Source organism: Portunus trituberculatus, chromosome 41 (assembly GCF_017591435.1).
Source record: "Portunus trituberculatus isolate SZX2019 chromosome 41, ASM1759143v1, whole genome shotgun sequence".
Classification (NCBI taxonomy): domain Eukaryota; kingdom Metazoa; phylum Arthropoda; class Malacostraca; order Decapoda; family Portunidae; genus Portunus; species Portunus trituberculatus.
Window position 1 is genome coordinate 24,823,062 of NC_059295.1, and position 24,788 is coordinate 24,847,849.

At 39.7% G+C, this 24,788-nt stretch overlaps 1 protein-coding gene across 5 annotated transcripts in view; it reads left to right on the forward strand.

Moving 5' to 3' along the window:
* The first annotated feature begins 2,136 nt into the window (after positions 1-2,136).
* The window catches only part of LOC123516629, a 57,090-nt gene continuing 34,438 nt past the window's right edge, over positions 2,137-24,788 (forward strand). For 2 of the 5 annotated variants that reach the window (XM_045276199.1, XM_045276203.1), the window contains exons 1-3: positions 7,760-7,911; positions 18,864-19,051; positions 19,376-19,530. In XM_045276199.1, coding sequence (XP_045132134.1) covers positions 18,872-19,051; positions 19,376-19,530 — 335 coding nt within the window. In that variant the 5' untranslated portion in view covers positions 7,760-7,911; positions 18,864-18,871. Of the gene's footprint in view, positions 2,185-3,349; positions 3,525-3,686; positions 3,839-4,195; positions 4,380-7,759; positions 7,912-8,043; positions 8,167-18,863; positions 19,052-19,375; positions 19,531-24,788 lie in introns of those variants that run through there. The other 3 variants (XM_045276201.1, XM_045276200.1, XM_045276202.1) reach the window with 3 other exon arrangements.

Consider the following 24,788-nt stretch of genomic DNA (forward strand, 5'->3'; position numbering starts at 1 on the left):
CACCCAGAGACACACACACGCACACACACACACACACACACACACACACACACAAATAAAGTGAAGTGTTGCTATATTACCGACAGTTTTCAAGGAGCACCAAGAGGCAATCAGTATGAGAAACCGTGCAAGCCTTCACCACACTGCCTAATCTTCGTCTATTAAAGGTATTTATAAGGCTATTCACTTAATGTTAGGTTTTCTTTACATATGAGAGTGAAAACAGTACGCAAATATTTTCAAGTAATGGTATAAGGAGCATAAAAAGAGCAAGGCGTCTGTATTACCCTCTCATATTTGTTTCCTTCACTTACCCTCGGCCAAACATGTGTCACAAGGTAGCCACCAGTCTAACATTTCATTTAGTCTAGTCAAAATTTCTCTGTGTGGCTTAATTTTGGTTTGGTGAGATGATAAAGGCTATATATGGATGTCCCGCCGCCGGTGTTGCCTCCAGGCCGCTTCCCCCCCGACGGTCCCCTAGCCAACACCCTACACCCGCCCTCACCCACCCGTCACCAGCCAGTTGGGTCAAATACTTTTTTTCCAATATTTCCTGACGCTAATATTACGCTTCCATGGTATGTTTTTATGGTTTCTATAAATGTTTCGTTGTGTTTGAAGTGTGTTCCGCGCCTGTGCTGGGTAAATATGTGGCGTTTAGTGGTGTTTTATGGCGTATGTTAAAGGCTTTTAACGCTCAAAATTTCCCACTTGGAGTTTTGAGCTTTTTCATTTCAAGGTATAAGTGGGCCTTTATGGTAGCAAAAGAGTGCCTGTCCTCTTTTAAGTGTGAAATCAATCTATTGAGTGAAATATGTGGACTTTGAAATGGTGTTTGGTGCTGTTGTAAAAAGCTCTTATTTTTCTTTATTTTATTTGCTCACGTTTCTGCTTCTCGGTCTAACACGCTGTAGAATGCCCTAAAAGATAGCTCAGACTCCCTGAAATGTGATAAAATACACGCCAAGTGAAAATGGCTTGACTTTACAGGACGTTTTAAGAGATTTATGGGTTAAAATGTTTTGTACTTTTAACGTACTTAATTTAGACCTTTTTTAAAAACCAGTTAAGCTGGAGATATTTTGATATTTTGAAAATTAGTTTAAGTATTTATCACGTCATAAAATAACAAGCATTTGGCCGTGGCTTCGTTTTTGTAAAAGTCATTTTGAAATGAAATGATTTACGTAATTTAGCCGAGTCACCCCCGTTCCCGTTCTCTCTCGGATGACCACAGCCCACCCAGGTAGTGGCTGGCGCCAATTTTCCAAATCCACAGTTCGTCGATATTTTGCCTAATATCTAGTGATTTCTACGTGTTTTCGTGGGTTTCTAGGTTCAGATGTTTAGATAATTGTAGCAGAAAGAGGAAGAAAGTTGAAATAAAGGAGGATAAAGAGGAAGAGAGGAGAAATGGAGGAGGAAGAGGAGCAGCAGCAAAGCTACAATACTTAAGTCACCCTCCATTTCCTGAATATTTTGTCTAATATCTAGTGTTTTGATGTGTTTCTAGGCTCAGACGTGTGGATGGAAGGAGGAGGAGGAAGAAGAAGGAGTAATAATGGAGAAGAATGAAGAAAAAATGAGAAATAAAGGTGGAATAGTAGAAGAAGCCAAGGTGTAATATTTAGGTAAGTGTATTAGTATGTTTTGAGTGTGTTTGGGAGAACTTTGAGGGATTGGTTGGTGTTCTGAGTGGGATTTGATATTATTATGAGTGTTATAAGTGGTGGGGTGGGGTTAGTGGTCTTTTGGGTGTGTGTGGGGGATATTTCATTAAATATTGGGTGTTTCTAGTGAGTTTGGAGGTATTTTAACCTGTTCTGTGTTTTCTTAGTGTGTTCTGGAATGTTATTGAGATTTTAAGAGGGTTTGGGTATGTGTGGTTTGTCGTGGGTGTGTGTAAGAGTGAATTGGGCCTATACAAGGATTTTTGAGTATGTTTTGAGGCCCTCAACAGGCTAGCTCAGTGTCAGTGGGCCCTTATAACAAGTGTCCTTTATCATTGATTACCCGCTTCGTTCCCAGGTGACGACAGGCAGAATGAGGTGGACGTGGCGGAGGCTGTGGGCGGTCAATTCACGGCGCAGATTACCTACACCTTGCACCACACTGACTGCCCGCCGCTGTTCACTAAAGTCGGGCAAGCCTGTGTCTCCGTGTTCTGCCCTGGATATAGGAGTAAAGGAAATTGTGGTTTTTGTTGTTGTTCTTGTTTTTCTGTTAAGATTTGTTTGCTCTCTCTCTCTCTCTCTCTCTCTCTCTCTCTCTCTCTCTCTCTCTCTCTCTCTCTCTCTCTCTCTCTCTCTCTCTCTCTCTCTCTCTCTCTCTCTCTCTCTCTCTCTCTCTCTCTCTCTCTCTCTCTAGTGTAGTGTAGTGGTGTTCACTACATGTGTGTGTGTGTGTGTGTGTGTGTGTGTAGGGATGATATTGGTAACTTGGGTGTCTGTAATGTGTTTTGGGTGAGCTTTTTATATTTTGAGGTGTTGCAGGGTGTTTTGGGTTAGTTTTGAGTGATTTAAGTTGTTTGTGTGTGTGTCAGTTGTGTATGGTGTGTTTTGTGGTGTGGTGTCAGTATTGGTGCATACTGTGTGCTTGTAGTGAATTGTAAGTGCGTTTATTGGTACTATGAGGTTTTTCATGTTGGCAGTATCGAAGGGGATTTGACAAAGCTAGGTTCAATGATTTCAAATTGTTGACCAATATAACAGGTTCAGCAGTGTTCCAAATTGATATGGATAGTAAACTGAACAATTGTTTTTGTATTTTGTAAGCACGATCGACAATTTGGAAGTGATCATTTAGTGGGTAGGTTTGTGTGTGGGTGGGATTAATTCACAGTACATAAGCCGGAGAACATTAAGATGAAAATAATGACAAATATTTAATGTGATTCGCAATGTATATAGAGGTGGATGAAATTGAGCAACCTTGCTTATTGTAGGCAACATTAATGAGGACCTTTGACTGTCTGTGTGGGAGTGTAAATTTTGTTGTTTGTCGGTTACTTGTATTATGTGGTAGTTGTCGTAAAACAGCATGAACACCTGAGTCCATTATGAAAGTGTATTTACGGTAGCACAATACACAACAAGTGTAAACCGAGCAAACAAGAGGCAGGAGGCGTACGTGTCAACCTCAGGTGGCGGCGAGCGAGGACTGAGGGAAAAGACGTGACGTCAGACAGAAAAAACAAAGTTACTTGTATTTCAAGGAAACACGGAGAGCTAAGATGAACAGCATTGTGTCCACTTACTGCTATGATTTCTCTCTATTAAAACACCATCTAGTCAATCTAAATTTATCTTACGATAGTCTAAACCATGAATGATAGTGATGTTAAAATACAAAGCCAGCATTTCACCCACAGAGTGCAATAGTGGCAGAGCTGCAAACGACCCCCACACGGAAGAGGAACAACAATCAGTCAGTCAATCAGTCAGTTCTCCCACAGCGGTGGCAGTGGTATTCCGAAGCAGCGCATGTGTGACGGCATCAATGATTGCTGCAGTAGCGGAGAGGTAAGGAGAAGGCCTTGCTTTTGTCACTATGGCACGCAAGGCTTAACTCATGCTCTGAACTCCTTTGTTTCATATAAAAGTTGCAGATTTTCTTATATTGTATACAGTACAATACAAAATCACAACTTGACAGTACTGAAGCAAATGCCTTTCTTGTGGCAGGATGAGTTTGTGCAGCTGTGTGGCATTGAGGAGTGCCGGGAGAAGAATGTCGGGTGTGTGTGAGCCTCTTTACATCAACACTCGAGAGTCATACTACTGCCAGTGCCGGCAATGCAGGGTACAGACTCGTGTCAGAAAGTTCAAGTGTGAAGGTGAGGCCTCCTGAACTGTCAATGTCACTCTACGGTCTGTCTTCTTAAACTTGTCAGTCCTTCACCTCTTCATTTAGCAGCAGCCTAAAGAAGTTAGTGTGGTATTCAAGGGTACTTTTGTTATTGTTGGCATACATCAACATGCATTTTGTCTAACGGGTATTACTAGGATCAGCGATTTACGGATAGGTTGTTCTTTATGATTAAGTATAATTCAATCTTGCCATATGCATTTGTCATGAGTACTGATATAATTTTTGTAGTTTTCCTCAACGTATTGTTGAATGTGTTCCTGGAATGCGTGTAAAGTTAAGTTGTAATAAATCTGTTTCTGAGAGTGTAATTCTCCACCCTCAGACGTTGACAAGTGCGTGGAGTCGCCCAGATCCTCTCCCTGTGGACCATCCCCTCAGCAGTGTTCGATCCGCCCAGCAGCAGCAAGTGTCATGAGAAGGCGGTCATTGAAGTGTCAACTCCCCAAGCTGGCACGGTGGTGGGTGTTTTGATGGGCTCCCTTGGTGTTCTTTGCCTAGCTGTTGGGGTAAGTCAAATAGTTTTTCACTTCCTTATACTGTGGGGTCTTGCTCTGGATGTGTTGTGGCTGTGCTGTGGCATACTACTACTACTACTACTACTACTACTACTACTACTACTACTACTACTACTTCTAGTGCTACTATTACTTCTAGTGCTGCTACTACTAGTACTACTACTACTACTACTACTGCTGCTGCTGCTGCTGCTGCTGCTGCTGCTGCTACTATTACTTCTAGTGCTATTACTACTACAATTACTTCTACTGCTATTACTACTACTATTACTTCTACAACTACTACTACTACTACTACTACTACTACTGCAACTTCTTGTGCTACTATTACTACTACTACTACTACTACTACTACCACCACCACACATGTCACAGACGAGAGAGAGAGAGAGAGAGAGAGAGAGAGAGAGAGAGAGAGAGAGAGAGCACCACCACACATGTCACAGACGAGAGAGAGAGAGAGAGAGAGAGAGAGAGAGAGAGAGAGAGAGAGAGAGAGAGAGAGAGAGAGAGAGAGAGAGAGAGAGAGAGAGAGAGAGAGAACTACTACCACCACCACCACACATGTCACAGACGAGAGAGAGAGAGAGAGTGTGTGTGTGGCTTATCGCAGAACCTTGTATAATAATTATACAAGGACCAATCGTGCTTGTTTTCTTACATTATGTTTAGGCATACACAAGCTAATATAGATGTAATAGGACATCCTCTGTAGATTCATTACATGTACATACATATATGGACCTACCCATAGGATGAAAGGCGTTGGATACCACATTAATAATGTCGGGGGAGGGGTTGAAGGAACCTAGGGGACCCCTAAAGGAAGGAGAGTCTGGAGATGAAGGAAATGCAGAACATTCTTTGCAGAAAATTTCTAAAAAAATCCAGTTGTCGGTTTAGGGAAATATGTTGGTATTTTCAAAAGATTGGAACAGTCGTCCATCTTGACATTGAATATTAATTATGTTATCAATTGTTACTTACTTACTTGTTACTTTGGGTGTTTGTTCAAGGCTCTGCTCCACTGCGAGGCAGCGCTCAGCAGAGCCTCCCTCAAAAGCAACTAGCATCTATAATTGTCTTTGATTTCCATGCCGTTAAAATCGTTAACTTCCTTGAACAAATATGTCTTCAATTTCTTTTTGAAGATATCGATCCTGGCACAACCTTTAATATCACTCGGTAGTTTATTGTAAATCCTTGGTGCGCATCTTGCAAATGCTCGGTATCCCATGTCAAGGTTATATCTTGGCTCATGTAGTCTGTATGGGTCTGCATCATGTCTCAACTCCATCGTAGTGTCATGGTGGAATATTTCCAGTAAGTTCCTCAAGTACTCAGGTTTTCCAGACTGTAATGCCTGATGAGTCATAACACTAATCTTGTACTCAATTCGTGCTTTAATTGGCAGCCAATGCAGATCTATCAATATAGGTGTTATCCTCTCACGAGGATAGACGCCTGTAATCAGTCTGGCAGCTCTGTTCATGATAAGCTGTAAGTCTTTTAAGAGATACTTAGGCAGTCCATAATACAGAGAATTGCAGTAATACAATTTGCTTATCGCATGATTATGAACCAGCATCTTCGTAGTTTTCTCATCCAAGTATTTTCTGACAAAACCTATATTTTTCAGTTGGTATTTTGTCGTCTTAACCACCTGCCGTATTTGATCTTTCATAGATAAATGACAGTCCAATAATACTCCCAGATCCTTCACTGTATCACGAACACCCAAACTGTTGCCATCAATACATAATGTGGACATATCAATCCTCTAAGTCCTTATTCTTACCCACTATCAAGCATTCAGTCTTGTTTTGATTAAGTTTCAACTGGTTGGATTCCATCCATCTACCAACATCATCCATAATAAGTTTTATCTTTCCTTCAACATTATCTACATTGTTCAAGGTCATGTAAAATTGTGTGTCAGCAAACAGTTTGAAGTCAATGTCATGTTTTCTTAGTATGTGTGATAGTTCAATAGTATATATATACAGAACAGAACAGGACCTAAAACACTGCCTTGCGGTACTCCTCTTTCTAAAATCTTCTTGTCTGAGAAAGATTTACCAACTTGAACACAGTATTGCCTGTTTGCAAGATAACTTTCTAAATATGTTAGTGCTTCTCCATCAATACCGACAGACCTGCAATCTAAAAGAAGCAATGTGTGAACAACTGTGTCAAATGCTGCACTTAAGTCCAGTAAAATTAGCAAACCACATTTTCCTTCATCCATCAGGATTATCAGATCATTGATAACTGAGCATAAAGCTGTTTCAGTCGAATAAAGTTTTCTATAAGCCGACTGATTATCCGGTAAAGCCTGCACTACTTTCAAATGGTCAAGTAATTGGTTTAATACAGCACTTTTAATAATCTTCGATAAAAAGGTCAAATTAGATACAGGTCTAAAGGAATTCAAGCACTGCGTATCCATTTTACCCTTTAGAATGGGCTTTATCAATGCTATTTTTTTCAGAGACAGGAAAGATATTGTTCATGAAGCTACTGTTTATAATCAGTTTAAAAATTTCCAGAATTTCACAGAACTTCTCACTCTGAATAATATCACTAATAGGTAATGGGTCATTATCGCAGTAGGTTATATTAACTTTATGTACAATCTCCTTTACTTCATCCACACTTGCTTGCTTAGCCCGAGGCATTGGCATACTCACGGGTATTTCAAGCTCCTCATTTCTAAAACTCTCCACAATCGACTTTATCTTTTGATCAAAAAAGTCAAGGAACATATTTGCAAGCACAGTGTCATTAAACCACTCAGGCAACTTATTTATTTTCCTGTTACCTGTCAAATTATCCAGTATCTTATATAATCTACTAATGTTAGACCGTGACTCTAATGACTTCTGTCTATAGTACTGACACTTTCTCCTCTGTACAAGTTTGTTTAGCCTGTTTCTCATGTCCATATATTCCCCTCTTGCCTCTTCTGTTCGTAGTCACTGCTTATATATATATATATATATATATATATATATATATATATATATATATATATATATATATATATATATATATATATATATATATATATATATATATATATATATACTTAACACGTATCCTGGACTAATGATTAAAGAAAGAGAGAGAAAAAAGAAACCATTACAAGGTAAGAAATTTGTATATATTAAATATGTATTAAGAAAATTAGATAAGAGAAAAGGAAAAAACCTCAAATACCCTCTATTATTATTTTGTTATCATGTATAATTTCTTATCACAGTATTTATTAAACGCGCTTTCACCATAATTTCTTTTAATAATCTTCTACAGTATTTTGCCCTACAAGTAACATAAGGGTAGGCAGAGTAATAAGGCAGTGGCGCGGATAAGAACCAAAGGACCAGCGGGTGTGCAATGTTTGTGTTTATTTTGGGACGGTGAGGGAGGAGGAGCAGGGGAGGGAAGTTGGGTCAATTCCACACAAAACTCAACAAGGACGTTTTGCCAAGCATTGCCATTGGACTGAGGGAACCACAGAAGGGTGAGCATCGCAGCTGACTGGTGGAGAGAGATTGTGCAGTGTGTGAGTGCCGGTAATGGTGGTGGTGTGATGCGGGTACCCACTGGCCTTGCTGTGTGAGGGGCGGGAGGGAGGGGGCGAGGGTGTGAATCACTGTCTATATGAGGGGACGGTGTTGTAGCATGGTGCTGCTTGACCCACGATATTCGCTAGGCTTGGTCAGCACTGTGTAATGATGTGATTGAAGTGTGTTGGTGACGTTGTTCAGTGCTTCGAGTGAGTTATTCTTGAATGGCTTTGTTTCCAGCACGTCTCCTCCTCCAGCCTCTAGTGATATTCTTTCTCCTGCCTTCCCTCCCTCCTGACACAAGCAAACTGGAAATAAAAAGAAAAACTATATTGGAGAGGGATAGATTGACTTACCATAGGTTAGTTTAGGAATGTATTAGTTGTATTTTGATGGTTTACTCACCTGGTTAGCCACCCTTAGCTCCCAAACCAGAAAAATACAACGAAGAGTAGGAAAAAGGTAGTTAGGAAAATGGGTACGCCAGTCAACTTTAGATGTAGATTACTGGATGATTGTAACAAACTGTGAGTGGACTGGAATGTGTACCCATTGAAATTGTTCAGAAATGCACAATATATTATTGTGCAGCAAACAGCAGCACATGTGTGTATGCTTATTACTCCAGAATGTCGCCTAAATGACTGTGAAGGGCTGATTTGAAGGATGGCAGCGAGTTCAGAGCAACAACATGGTCAGGCAAAAAATTCCATAACGGACACACCGGAATGAGAAAAATCGAGATCTAAGATCCACTGAACTGTACTGGTGAGCTGATTTAAAACGGTGTCCACGAGTATGTGCATGTGGTGTTGTGATGAATAAATCTTCGGGAGGGATAGAACACTCAGAGTGGAAGATCTTCCAGTATTTTATTATGTCAGCACGAGTAAGGCATCCACGTACAGAGTAGAGGTCAAGAGCTAACAAACGCTCTTTGTAGGACAGTCCAGTCATTCCGTCTATGTGTCGAGTCCACGACCTCTGAACACTTTCTAGCATCTTTAGGTCTCCAAGATAACATGAACAGTATTCTAGTAGTGGTCTTACATGTGTAATAAACAGATTTAGCATAAAATTTTGTGATCTACAAATAGTTGCTTTTAGTAAATTTGGTGCCAGACCTGCAGCCTTGTTAACTAGTTTTTATGTGCATGTGTCTATCTGTACTATTGAGTGAGTAGGTGTTATATGGGACTATGTCTTGCTCTGGAAAAGTGCCTCTGTTGAATCTTAGTGTGACACACTTATCTATATTTAAAGAAAGCCCCCAGGAGTTTGATATTCTATATATAGAGTTGATATCACGTTGGCAGTTAGATATGTCAATAACTGTGTGGGTGTGCGGCAAGTTACGAATGGGCAGATAAATCTTTAGATCGTCAGCAAATATTTTGCAATCACTCTTTATGTAAGACGGTAAGTGGTTTACATAGATAATAAAAAGTAAAGGACAGAGAACTGAACCCTGGGGTACTCCACTGGGGATTAACCTGTGACTGCTTGGGACGCCTGTAACAGAAACAGACATTGTTCGCTGAGTGAGGAAGTCTTTGATCCACTGTAGGAGGACACTAGAGATGCCAAGACAGGAAAGTTTTTGTAGGAGAATAGTGTGGTTGACAACATCAAATGCTTTAGAAAAATCAAACAGAATTAAGTCTACTGTATATCCACTGTCTAGCCATGATGTGATAGAGTTGTAAGTAAGCAGTAGTTGGTCCTCAGTTGATCTCCCACTCCTGAAGCCAAACTGGTCTGTAGATAAAATGCCATTACTATTAAGATATTCTGTAAGACCGTCAATCACTATGCGTTCAAAAGTCGTTCAACAGACTGATGTTAGGCTTATTGGTCTATAGTTTAACGGCTGATGGCGGGAGCCTTTTTCGAAAAAAGGGGTAATTTGAGATACTTTCCACTTCCTAGGAAGTATGCCTTTTGACATTGACTTCTTAAAAATAAGAAAGAGTGGAAAAGTTAGATTTGGGCAAGACTTTAACAGTTGAGGGTGAATACCATCCGGGCCCATACTGGAGTTAGGGTCTAGTAGAGAGAGTTTCTGACGAATGTCTTCCTGTTGTATGTCAATATGTGCTATTTGGGATTTGGGAGTCGCTATGTTGGTGAGGAGCAGGATACAAGTTTTTGTTCTCAAAAACAGAGGCAAAACTGTCAGCAAATAACTCAGCCATCTGATAACAGTCAGTAGTTAATGATCCATCTGTTAACTTTAACCCCTTCAATACGGTGACGCCTATGTAGGCGTCATGAAGCCCCAGTAGCATATACGGTGACGCCTACGTAGGTGTCATATTTCTTTTCTGAGCTTTCCTCAGTTCAGTTGTCCCGTATAGTGTGTTGGATACCAACTACACATGCCGTATGCTGTCCTTGAAGTCCTAGTGCTCCTCCCACTATCCTTGTCTCCACCAATCACTATAGATAAGCTACATGCGTCCCGCCTTGTGTCTAAAATTACCCAATGGCATAGACTGTTCCCATATCTCTCTCTCTCTCTCTCTCTCTCTCTCTCTCTCTCTCTCTCTCTCTCTCTCTCTCTCTCTCTCTCTCTCTCTCTCTCTCTCTCTCTCTCTCTCTCCCTCCCTCTCCCTCCCTCCCTCCCTCCCTCCCTCCCCATCTCCCTCCCTCCCTCCCCTCTTGAAAGATAAGTTACATGCATCCTGCCTTGTAACATTTGTGAAAACACACACACACACACACACACACACACACACACACACACACACACACACACACACACACACACACACACACACTCACACACACATACACACAAATAAAAACAACAAATTTTCTAATCTCTCTCTCTCTCTCTCTCTCTCTCTCTCTCTCTCTCTCTCTCTCTCTCTCTCTCTCTCAAGAGAGAAGGCCCACTTTCCTCTTCAAGGCGATATAGTGACTAAAAATTAGCAGCATAATACACAAAGACGACAAGTATGACAAGCTTGCACGAGTTTCCCAAGGCCAAGGCACTACCACCGATATCATACAGGCGGGCTTTTTTAACATCCGGCGCGAAGGGGTTAAAGGACCTACTGTCGGGGCACAAACTTTTTTCTTGCGCACATACTGGTGCAGAGCTTTAGGGTTATGACACAAGTTTTTTACAAGAGCCTCTTCATGTTCTTTTTGGGAAATAATGTGGAAGTTTCGGAATTGAGAATTAACATGATTGAAATTATTTATAGCAATTTGAGCTTAAGGGGAGCGACGACCATGTGTAGCCTTTTGTAATTTGTATGATGACCATAATCTGTTTCACTCTCTTTTTAATTGGTGGGGAGGCTTGAAGGTTTTAAAAGTGGGTTTGGAAGGCTTTAGTGGTACATAGAAATCTATAAGAGGTGTGACAATGTCGAGAAACTTTTCATACATTAGATCAGATGAAAGATAAGCAAGTTCAAAATCCCAGTCAACATTGGAAAGGTAAGTGTTGATTATATTATAGTTTGCTTTGTTGCATGCTCTCTTAGTGGGAACTGTAGCAGAATCAGAGGTAGTAGAAAAGAAATAGTCAAGTAATATAGGAACATGACCACATCCAGGCATAGGGCAGAGTGAGGTAATAGTTCCCACTCTATCAAGCTCAGATGTAAATACTAAATCTAGTGTGTTACCTGATGGGTAAAAAGTTGAGAAATTAACCCATTGCTTAAGGCCAAGAGATATGAAACAATTCATAAAATGTTGAGTAGAAATCCTTTTACATTGCTTCCTTCAAAGTCCAGTCAACGGCTGGTAGGTTGAAATCCCCCAAGATAACCACATCTTTGTTCAAACAATACTCCATAAGAAAGTTAACCAGGAGGTCATTTTCTAAGTGTGAATAAGAAGGTGGTCTGTAGACAACTATGATGTGTAATTTAAGGGATATGAGGTAAATAACGTGTACATTTGAACAGACAACTGGTATGGAGACAAACTCAAGAGTGTTCCTGACATAGAATGCTACACCATGTTTATGTATTGTACCTGTAGTGTCTGTGCAAACCATGATGTAGCCTTGAACAGAAAGTGTGGCATTTGTAATTGAAGGAAGTAACCAGGTCTCTGTAACAGCAAATATGTCTACATTGTGGTTAGTCAGTATGTTAGTTATGTAATTAAGTTTGTTTGGTAGATTGTTAACATTACATAAACAAATAATTAGTGACTTATAGCAGACATGAGCTGGACTTGAAGCTGGACTGGGAAACACTAGTTTAAATTAGCAGCTGCGGTGGTGTTGGTTGAGCTGCTTGAGCTCTACGTTCTGCTAATTCTTTGCGTTGCACGTATGTCAAGTCTCTGTTTATGTAAAGGTGACTGTACCTTGAGTTTTTGAGGTCTTTAGCATTCTGTAATAGAGTCCTTCGTGCTGTATTGCCGTCAATCTTAATACGGAATAGTTTCTTCTCTCTGTTTATACAGTCAACACTTGATAAGGTTAGTGATCTGCCAATAACTATGGGGTCAAAGGCTGCCCCAAAGTCATCATCAGTGGTGGCGTCTATGCCTCTAACAATAATTGATGTTACTCTTTTTTCTCTCTCCCGCATTTCTCTGATCTCTCTTATTATCTGTCTGTTTGTTTGTTCTGTTGATTGTGTGGAGTAGGATGTACAAGTGTGTTGTTGCATGGATGATACTTGGGAGGAAAGTGTTTGTACTGTTTCACATAGTTTCTTAACTGTTTGTAGGAGTCGACTAAAGACAGTGTTGTCTTGGCCACCAGCACCATTACTGCGACTGGATGAACGACAGTCAGTACAAATATAAGCGATAGAATCACCGCCATACTGTTTAATACTGGCTACAAGAGGCTCAGGAATACTGAGACACATGGAGGTAGAACAAAACCAATTGTTACAATTCCTATCACAGCCAATACAAGAATCATCAAGTTAACTCTGACAGGTAGAACAGCACATAACATCACCTGGGGTACCACTAGGGAGCGCAGTGGTTTGGGGGTTAATTGACGAGGTAGAACTGCTATCACATAATTGGTTATTAACACCAACCGGGTCACCAGAAGCACCACCCCGACCTACAGCACCAGTAGGTGGGTTTACAACAGTGGAAGGCGGTGGCTGAGAACCACCACCACGACCTCTGCCACGTCCACGAGCCATGAGGAAGCTAAAGGGCGCACCAGGGAAGACGGAGGAGAGAGTCACTCTTGGTGCTTCTTGAAACTCTGCGCCAGCTATTTTCAAGTTACTGCCACTGCCTGTTACACATAACTTGTCTTTTTCTTCATAAAATGGAGAATGTGGGATAAATCGTTCAGTACTGCACACTATCAAGGCACTGCCACCCACAACTCTCAGAACAGAAAATGAGCACTTTTGACTCCTATGTTAAGGGGTACTTTGCTATCTGTAGGAATTTTTGCTATGGGTTTGCAATGGTGAACAGTGACAGTTTCATGTAGTAAATATCAAGTTGCAGTTGATGCATTCTTTATTATTGAATGTCAGACTGTCAACATTGGCAGTATTTACCATGTTTTGTAATTCTCACCATGGGGCAAAACTTCCACCAGTTAGGTTAAGTTATTGTCCCTAGAGGGGTTGTTCCATTTGTCAAAACATGAACAGTGTCTGATGGTTCAGCCACTGTTCCTAGAGAGACAATATCATTTGTCAAAACATGACCAGTATCTGATGGTTACATTCTTTTCATTAATGTCCAAATTTGGCTTTGCTTTCTATGTCCCTATACCTGCACCAAAACCCACAACTCCACCAAGCTTGTTGGAGAATTGAAAAAAAAAAAAGAGAGAGAAACTGCAAATTTACCTTAAAAATGGGAGTTTTGTCCTCGGATTTTCCTTATTTATTTTCTAAGTGCCATATGTATTTCATCAATTTGGCCTCCCCACCCAGACTTCCCCACCTGGTCCCCTTGCTTCTTGGGGACAAGAAAGGAGATAGCTAAAAAGATGAAAAGTGTGAGGCAGGTGTTCAGTATTTCTACTCTAACGTAACCTAACATTTTGCCTCACTGGTCCCCCAAAAAGAGAAGGGGGGAAAAAATAATTTCCTCTCAGTGAGGTGTAATAGCACGTTCTGGTCTTACAGACCAATTGACGATATGCTGTGAACTTACCATCATCTCCCTTTGTGTCTCACAACTTAAGGGGCAGTCACAGCTTGCCCTCAAAAGACAACTTTCCTGCTTCACACAAAACTATGCACCCAACAGCATGTACACTCTTCTTATAATGCAAAATTGGAATGATAACTCCTATATGAGGAGTCTCTTTCTGGGGAGGGAACCATAAATGTCCTCAGGTTAAATAACTCTTCTGGTATTGACCCTTAGTGTCTTGACGCTTCCTTTCAATCTTTTCTTCATTAATTTGTGCAACATTTATGGTCTTAGATATAATTTTCAATCTGTAGAATATCACCTCTCCCTCTGTTTAACCTCATCATCTTTCCCTCAGGAAACACAGGTGCCTGAGGCAACTGACAGTAGCCCCTTTTCTGTTCTCTTCTACTTTCTTTATCCTCATTTTCATTCCAAAGCTGGGTGCTGCGTCTATGTGCACAACAACCTGACTTGCTCTCGTACCCACTCTCTTTAATCTTCCAAGTTTTCCACTGTCTGGCTTCTACTTGAAAGTCACTCTCTAAGTGAATTTATAAGTATAGTGGTACCTTGAGATACGATTTTAATTCATTCTATAACCATCGTTGTATGTCAAATCAATATTTCGCATATAAATACATGTTATATGAATTAATGCATTGTAGCGCTATGAAACCACCCCAAAACACAGTTAAATTACATATGATATACACAATTTGTATATAAATAAACGAGTAATAACACATAATGATAGAAAAAACACATTAATATGATAAATGTTAATGAAATCAATAAAAAAAGAAAGGAATTTTACTTACCACAGTGACAGTGAGCTGCGGCCTGCAGGGGGAGGAGGAGGAGGATTTATACGTACGTAATGTACGTAAACACAAAAACATTGCTAAACTTATTAATGGTTTTTTTTGGGGGGTGGCTTTTTATTTTTTATTTATTTATTTATTTATTTATTTTTATTTTTTTTTATTTAATTTATTTTTTTTATTATTATTATTATTTTTCTTACGTAATCATCACCTAATCATCACTTTCATGTCTGGCCTTTTTGGCCTCACTTCCATCAGTTTCAGCACACTCACGTCTGGCCCTTTTGGCCTCACCTTGACTTTCACTAACTGAAGCCTTCACAAAGTAACGATCAAGAGAGGTTTGTTTCTGCCTCCTTTTTAGAATGTTACAAAAGAATGTGAGACACGTATCATTATATAAGACACTCGCTCTGCCTGTAGACAATTTATCAGGGTGTCTTTTTTCCACAAAATCTGACACTTCCTGCCACTTGCCTAGGATATCACGAATTTCATGTGAAGTTACTTCCTCCTCCTGCTCAACATCCTCCTCACTGCTGAGTTCTTGCATTACCTCCTCGTGGGAAATCTTGTGTAACTCCTTCAGCTCCTCCATCGTGAGTTCTTCAGCGTGCTCCTCAATGAGTTCAGCAACATCTGCCTCGTCTACCTCTAAGCCCATAGAGCGACCATAGATACAATCTCCTCCTCAACAGGATCGGATCCCTCAAAGTCTCGCTCTAAAACAACATCTGGCCATAATTTTCTCCAAGCTGAGTTCAATGTTCTTTTGGTAACACCTTGCCAGGCAATATGTATAAGCTTAACACAGATCACAATGTTGTAATGTTGCTTCCAAAACTCCCTCAATGTTAGGTTCGTATTTTCAGTAACTTCAAAGCAATGCTTGAAAAGATGCTTCGTGAAAAGTTTCTTAAAGTTGGATATCACCTGTTGATTCATGGGCTGGAGGATAGATGTTGTGTTGGCTGGCAGATAGACAACTTTAATGAATTTAAAATCATATAAAAGGTCATCTGCAAGGCCAGGGGGGTGACCGGGGGCATTATCCAAGAGGAGGACACACTTAAGTGGCAGACCATTATCGGTCAAGTATTTCTTGACTGAAAGACCAAAAACTACGTTCATCCATTCAATAAAAAACTGACGAGTCACCCATGCTTTACTATTTGCACGCCACAGAACTTGTAATCTTTCTTTAATCACTTTATGAGCTTTGAATGCCTTGGATTTTCTTAGTGATAAACTAGTAACGGTTTTTCTTCTGCCGTGATAAACATACGCCTAGGCATTTTCTTCCAAAACAATCCTGTTTCATCACAATTGAATACTTGTTGCGGCAGGTATCCTTCACAAATGAGTTTTTCAAATTCCTTAATGAAATTTTCAGCTCTCTTAACATCAGCACTCGATGCCTCTCCATGACGAAATGACAGAATGAATGCCACTTCGTTTCTTAAAATTGTCAAACTATCCACGACTGGCTTTGAACTCATCACTCCCTTGGCCACCCTGCAATGATTCTCCCTCCGTCTCGGCTGTTTCACGCTTAAGGTCTTGGAAAATGGTGCTAGCCTTCTCACAGATGATTGCTTCAGAAACAGAGTCACCAGCCAATTGCTTCTCCTTAATCCATATTAAAAGTAGCCATTCCATCTCATCATGTTTATCAGTACGTAGCTTGGAAATAATGGTGACGCCTTTGGAAGGTTGCAGCTTCTTGATCTCTTCCTTCTGCTTGATGATTGTGGATATTGTAGAAGGATTGCGGCCATACTCCTTTGCCAAGTCGATGATACGAATGCCACGCTCATACTTTGTGATAATTTCATGTTTTGCTTCCATCATGATCATTTTCTTAGGTTTTTTCTTTTCACTAGCTTTGTCTTTAGCTTTGGGACCCATGGTTAATAACAAAATAAAGTATATATATCCAAAATAAGACGAAAAATGAGCACAAACACAACGAATAACACGTGTTTGAACAATGAGGCGTCAACAAACAAACTGAGCGGGCGGCAGCCGACCGCAGATTTTGCTACCTAGCGTTCGCTTCTACAATAATTATTATCGTTCATTGTATCTAAAATTTTTCGTTGTATGTTGGGGCATAAATTTTCGAATATTTCATGTCGTATCTCAAAATAATCGTAAGTTAGGACGACCGTATCTCAAGGTATCACTGTATTGTCTGTCTTTCACCTAACCATTCTGACTATAAAAAATTATTTGACTATTTAACTTAAAAAAGTGGAGCATTTCTGTGTTGTTACCTTATCCTCTCTATAGAGCCCTGCTGACTGCAATCTCATTTCTGTATCTTGTCCTATCACTCCAATCCCTCCTGAGGATCCACCAATGTAGAGATGGAGTTTTTGTAAGAGGGGAAAGCTGGCCAAGGCATAAGACAAAAAAAAAAAAAAAAAAAGAATAGAAAGAAAAAGGCCAGCTTAGTTGCCAGTCTCCTTGTAAGTTCAAGAGTTAGCTAAAAAATGGGATATAAATGTCTTGAATCCTCCCTCTTAAATCAAGTCATAAGAAGGTGGAAATACAGAAGCAGTTAGGGAATCAGTCAGAGGAAAAGTTTTGATTCCATCCTACCTAATAGAATTGTGTGAGTGGAACCACACACCCTCCTCCCCTTGCATGCAAATAGTAATCCATAGAGTTAATAGTTAGTTAAAGAGGATTAGAAAAACTGGGGAGACATCTCAGAACTCCTAACTTCATAGAAGATATTTTGGCAAGAGATGAGATATGAAGTTTCCAGTTTAGATTATGAGTAAAGGACAGATCAAGGATATTCAGTGTAGGAGAGGGGGTTGAGTGTCATTGAAGAAGAGATGTTAGTTGTCTGGAAGGTTGTATTGAGTAGATATATAGATGTAGAAATTGAGTTTTTGAGGCATTGAAACTACTTTTTAAGTTTTCTCAGCCCCAATCAGAAATTTTAGAAAGATCAGAAGTCTTTGGCATCCCTGTGGGAATTGTTAACATCCTGAATGTTAGTCGTCTCTGAAAAGACATAGAAAGATGTAGGCTGGTATCTTCAGCATAGGAGTGGATAGGGAAAGAAATTTGGTTTAGATCATTAGAAATAATAGGAAAAGAGTAGGTGATATGACAGAACCCTGAGGAACACTAGTTACTGGTAATAGATTTAGAAGAACAGTGGCTGTCTACCACAGTAGCAATAGAACGGTTGGAGAGGAAACAAGATAAAATTGCAGAGGAAAGGATAGAAACCATTGGAGGGTAGTTTGGAGATCAAATCTTTGTGCCAGACTCTATCAAAAGCTTTTGATATGTCACTAAAATCTCTAACAGAGAATGACCAAGACTTAGTAAGGGAAACAAATTTTCTTTATGGAAGTGTGTAGGGTAGAATATAATCCTTCATATTACTTTGATTTTTCCTACTGTTACTATTATAGTAACAAAAAGTATTTATTACCATTACTTTAAAACATGTAGATGAAGAAGAGACCTCATAGTTTTTTTTTTATCTTCAGGGATGATGTAAGCAAAATTTTCAGGACCAGTGGTTATGATAGAAGACTACCATGTGTAGGCTTATTGGCTTCTTGCAGCTTCCCTTATTACTACCATGTGTAGACCTGACAGCTTCTTGCAGCTTCCCTTATTACTACCATATGTAGACCTGACAGCTTCTTGCAGCTTCCCTTATTACTACCATATGTAGACCTGACAGCTTCTTGCAGCTTCCCTTATTACTACCATGTGTAGACCTGACAGCTTCTTGCAGCTTCTGTTATTTTCTATGTCTGTATATGTTACCTCTAATCAATATTGCAACTATTCCTTGTATGGCAGTGTCTCACTTGGCAAGTACGAGTATATTATGTAGCTATAACAGTGACCAGTGTATTAGGAAAATTTATATATTTTTTTGCAGAATGTAGCATAAATTTATTGTCTTAGTTAACACTTAAGATACATTAATTATTCTTCACCAGGACACCAGATGAACCAAGAGTGGACTTACAGGCCACCTGTGCTGGTGGGGGAGCGGGTGGTGTGGCTGGGGGGAGACACAGCACCAGTGTCTGGAGAACATTGCAATTACCAGCCCCACCATGGTACTGTAAGCTGGATTGGCCGAGTCTCAGAAATTGGCAATGACTGGATTATTGGAGTAGAATTTGTAAGTAAATATTTGAAGAGGTGGTGGTTTGTGTGGCATTGTTCCAGCATATACTGTACATAGTCATCTGTTGTAGTGGTTGGTGGACATTACCAGCTATTGATCATTATTATTCCTGGCTGTTGTGGTATACATAGCTCTGCTTTTGCTGCATGTGACTTGTTACTTCAATTTCTGCAACAAGAAATGCAATAATGATATAACACAACAGGTCTTCAATATTTTTGTTGAAAGGCATTGAGACTAAGAAAGAAGCTATGAAAAGAGATTTCATGTATTGGATGGTCTAGTATGAATTTTCTTGATGTATTCTCTTTACTCCAGGAACTAGACATGGCTGGTGGCTGTGATGGAACATGGAAAGGACGTCAATTGTTTTCCTGTCCCAAGATGCGAGGTCTCTTTCTGCCTGTAGCGTCTGTCATCAAAGAGAAGGACTTCTACACCAAGAAGAACAGCTTACCTTCCAATAAAACCAGGTATTTTTGTCACTTGATCATAGGTGTGTTTTCAAAGTTTGAACTTTCTAACACCTGAGATTGAATATTATGATTGTTCCTCAAGGTTTGATATGGGACATTTCATGACATGACCACATTACTGATTATCTATTTCATGTAGAAATTTTCATATGTAATTGAAATCTGTTGCATTATACAGAGAAGTAGCAGGAGATTACTAATTGTTGATTTTAGGAAGGATTTATAGATGGAAGACAAAAATTGATAAATAAGAAATGTGACCTGTTGTGGAAAGTATAAGTTCCCATTATATGGTACTTCTATATCTGGTAAATTCACAGTTACGGTATATGGAAATTACTAGCCTTGATTTGATATATGGTAAGAAAAATTCATAGATACGGTGTTCGCTCGTGTCATCCGAGAGGGCCCAGCACGGGGGAACAGAGGTGATGACAATATCCACGCCACACCTCCCCACCACTCACAGTACTGACTTTAACTTGACTATCCTTGGAGCCTGTTATCTCTTCCCCCATCCCTCCACCTTTTTTTTTTTTTTTTTTTTTCTGCATTACATATTACTTACATGCACTATTAATTAGATGAATAAATGAAATATTAAAGGGTCTATTGTAAGCACAAATATATTCCTAATAATTATGGCAAACATTTAAAGCCTACTACCAGCGATGAACCATGCAGCAACTTATAAAGGACACAGATGGGCCTGGCAAGCCCACTATCAGAGAACGGTGGAAGTTGTATAACATCAAGCACGCTTTAGATAACATCAAGTCATCTTGGGACGAAGTGAAGACGTCTACCATGAACTTGGTGTGGAATGAAGTATGGCCAGAATGCGCACATGACTTTCCAGGCTTCGCTGAAGATGACATTGGTGCAATCAGAAATGACATAGTAAATCTGTGCCATAGAGCTGGCTTTGATGAAGTTGATGATGATGATGTTCAAGATCTTTTGGAAAGCCATGCTGAACCTCTCTCAAATGATGAACTTATAGAGCTAGACAAGGCATCACAGGAGGCAGAAGAAGAGGGAGATGAGGAAGAAGAACCTGTGCGTGGCCTGGACATCAAAACTCTTAGAGAATGTCTCGGTGGTATTGAAAAAGCTCTGGAAACCCTGAAGGAACGTGACCCAAATCCTGCCAGGAGTAGCAAAATGGCTCATGACGTAGAGAAAAGTGTCAAGATTTATCAAGAAATCTATGATGAAAAAACAAGAAAAACCAAACTGTCCTCCATCTACTCGTTCTTCAAGCCAGTCAGACATGCTGTCCCTGTCACACCTGCCGACCCTGCTACAGCTGGCCCTTCCGCATCCTTTGCCGACGGTTCTACCGCTGGCCCTTCCTCCATATCCTCTTTCTTCAGACCAGTGAAACATACCAACCCTGCTACAGTTGGCTCTTCCACATCTGCTTCTGACAGTGCAGAGGACGACGTCTTATTCTCGTCTGCCCACTCAGCCGAAGATGAGTAAGGGCTGAAATTCCTACTGTCCCGTAGCCTCGAGAGGGATATCATTTGATAGAATGCATGGCGAATGAAAGGTACCATATTTGATGGCATATAGGACGCACTGGCATAAAAGACGCACCCCCATTTTAGTAGGTCAGATTCAGGAAAAAAGTTTTTAGTGTATTTAAGCATATATTCTTGATAGCAGTCTCACAGCACATTACAGGCATACAAAGCATCACAACAGCAATAAACACTGAACACTAAAATAAAGCCTTTTTTCATAAAGCAAAAAAAAAAAAAAAAAAAAAAAAAAAATCCATTTTATTAAAGGAACACTAAAATAAAAGGAAGCTGGCACTACACTTGATCATAAACTTAAGAAACAGGGAAATACGGTACTTTAATCATCTTCAATACCTGAAGAGTCATCATCATCAAAACCAGAAAATTCTTCATCATTTTCATCATTACTGCTTGAATCACTGTCTTCAAATAATGCATCATCCTCTGAACCATCAAGGGCATTCCCAATGGTCACGAACAGTATATACTGTAAATGGAATAAGCATTGAATAGATTGGTAATAGATGTAATAGAATAGACATAAAGTAGATGAATAAAAAGCAAGAAGGAACAAAAATCCGGATGGAATAGACGTTAATTAGATGGATTATATTCTGTAGTTTTGTTTCTTGCCAACAGATGGCATGTAGACCAAGGTTCTTCCGATCAGCTGATGCTTATAAACAAGACTCACGGCCTCATGGATTACGATAGATTGCTTTCATTTTTGCGATAATTTTTTTTTAAAGACTCGGTCATAATGCGATAATTTGTTTTTAAAGTAACGGCAATAATACTGTTAATAATAATAATACAAGCAATAAAATAATGATGCGTGGAGTTTAGCTTAGGTAGAAGCACTGATCGTAAGGTAGGTTAGTGTGTCTCGGGAGCCCATGGGAGTTCTCAACTTCGCGTATAAGACGCAGCGTGATTTTATGAGCCAAAATTTTGGAAAAAAAAGTTTGTCTTATATGCCGTCAAACACGGTAAATAAAAACATTTTTTATTCCTTTTGTGCAGTACTTTACTCTCTCTTTTTTTTTTTTTACTATTTTCATGTATTTTCATTACTGTAGGGGTGACTTTTGATGTGCTGGAACACATTCCCTATTAGTACATGTTATAACGGGTTCGGTATACGGTAATTTCGATTTGTGGTAAGGTTTTCAGTAACGCTTATATACCGTATAACGAGGACTTACTGTGTGTGTGTGTTTATATATATATATATATATATATATATATATATATATATATATATATATATATATATATATATATATATAGGCAAACCCTATTTAACGAAGGTTCACACAACGAAATTTCGCTACAACGAAGGTTTCATTTTACTACCATCTGCTCATTTAACGAACACCAAACTCACTTTAACAAAGTTTTATCCAGGAAATTTTTTCCAAGTTTGAAAGCCCCGCCGTATCACGCAAGCCGACAAGCTTTTGAATACACCAGGAGCGCAAATACTAAGGCCTGCCTCAGGAGAAATCCTGGGACACTTGTAGAATCAAGATCAAGCGTCTCGTGGATAGCACACGCACCACTCACTCCCATAACAGCGTCAGCAGCAGCTCATCTTCACTCGCTCAACTTACCACCAAATCGTCCTGCAATGTGGTCTAGCGTTCCTAAGAAGACCAGGAAGTCTCTTACTCTCGAAGTGAAGCTGGATATTATTCATAGACACTATATCTTTGCTGGCCCCCATCTTGACTCCATATACTGTCTCTACTATTTTCAAGTCAGCAGACTCTATTAAGAAGGCTGGTGAGACTGTATCTTCCTTGCAAGCTAAAAGAACCACCTGAATGCGTGACTCTACAATGGATAAAATGGAAAGCCTTGTGGAAATGTGGTACATAAGTTTTGTATGCGGTACCATGATGTGCACTTTGTTTACATTCCACAGGTTGCCGGTTAGTGTCTTTCTCATTTCACTCTCCCTCCCTTCATAAATTTAAGATCACCAACATTATAAAATTACGTACATACATACATTAGTGTACATTATAATGACTTAAATTTAACTGCCTAAATGTTAAACTTCATAATTTTTACTTTCATTAAACCTTTCACTGTATTATGATTCACTCTTGCTTTGCTTACTCTCGATGGAAGTTCAAGTCAGGGGTTAAACTTGTTATAATCGGTTCGCTTAACGAAGTGTTTTTTAGGAACGTAACCCCTTCGTTAAGCGGGGTTGCCTATATATATATATATATATATATATATATATATATATATATAGATATATGTATGTATGTATGTATATGCATGTATATACTATGTATAAAATAAATTAGTAGAATTGTGAAAATCTGTTATACCGAAGGTCCCCGTCTTATTTTGGATATTGGGAAAGTGGGTACAAGTTTGCATGTAGCAAAATACACCATAATAATAATGATGATAATAATAATAATAATAATAATAAACAGTAACAAAAAGAGAATAACTTATGACTGGCTTTACTTTACTTGACTTAATAGTGGAGGTGTGTTCCGCCCCTTGTTGGCACACCACCACCAACCTCCACCACTTCTTTTCTCTCTCTGAGGATGTTGTGTTCTGCTGTCTGTAATGGGACACACAAATCCCCTTTAATTTTTCCTGGCCATCTCTTGGAGGGCCGCCCTCTGGGTTGTTGCCCGGCATATTCCCCTTCTATGCCAAGGAGACACATTCTTCCTGTGGTGTTCTGACTGTGTCACTAAACCATCTGTTCCAATTTTGCTGAATCTCATCCAATGTGGTCCTTTCCATTCCCAGCTCTCTTTTTCCCCTCTCATTCCCGACTGCATCTCTTAACATCATTCTGAGTGTGGCCCTCGGGCAACTCCTTTCAAAGGTGAGGAGCACTCTCTCCTCCTGCTGCCTCATGGTCTGTGTCACCAATGTGTGTGTGGCAATAGGGTGGATAGGAGCCTTGTACAATCTGACCTTCAATGGATACGTCTCTCCTATTCCACACTGTTCTCCTGAGTGTTCAAAATCTGCTGCTGCCAAAGCTAAACTTCTTTTGATATAATTTTCAGGTCCTGGTACAGTATAATGCTCTCCAGGAATGTAAACTCCTCTACATGTTCCAAGTCTTGATGGTCAGTGGCAATCCTATCATTCACAGGTGACATGATCTTGCTCTTTCCTCCACTGATCTTCAGCCCCCATCACTTACAAGCCTGTTCCAACTCCTCTGTAATTATCCTCCGTTGCCACCCGATATGAGTGTAGCATCGTCTGCGTATCTTATTTCACTAAGTCCTCACCATATTCAGATTTGTTGTTTACACTTACTGATTTTTCCATAACAAATTCAAGGTACACATTAAGTGGTGAGGGAGACATGAAGGAACTCTGTCATACTCCCACACCTTCTGGGAACCACTTGTCTTGTTGCTGTCTATTATGATGGAGAATTGTGTTCTGTTGCAACACTCAGATTATTTGTACTTCTTTCCCTTCTCTGCCTATTGATTCCAGCATTTAACATATACAAACTCATAATTCAGAATTTTATATGGATTGCTGCTTTTCTTAGGCACCTGCTTTAGCTCCTTTTAAAGATTGTCATTGGGAAGAAAAGGTACATATAAAAATATTATTGTTGCAATGTTGGAGAGGACAATAGTTCTTAGGATCAGTAGCAAGGATAGAATCAGAAATTATGGGTTTAATCCAGAGGAATGGGAAGAAACTGGGTTTCAAACA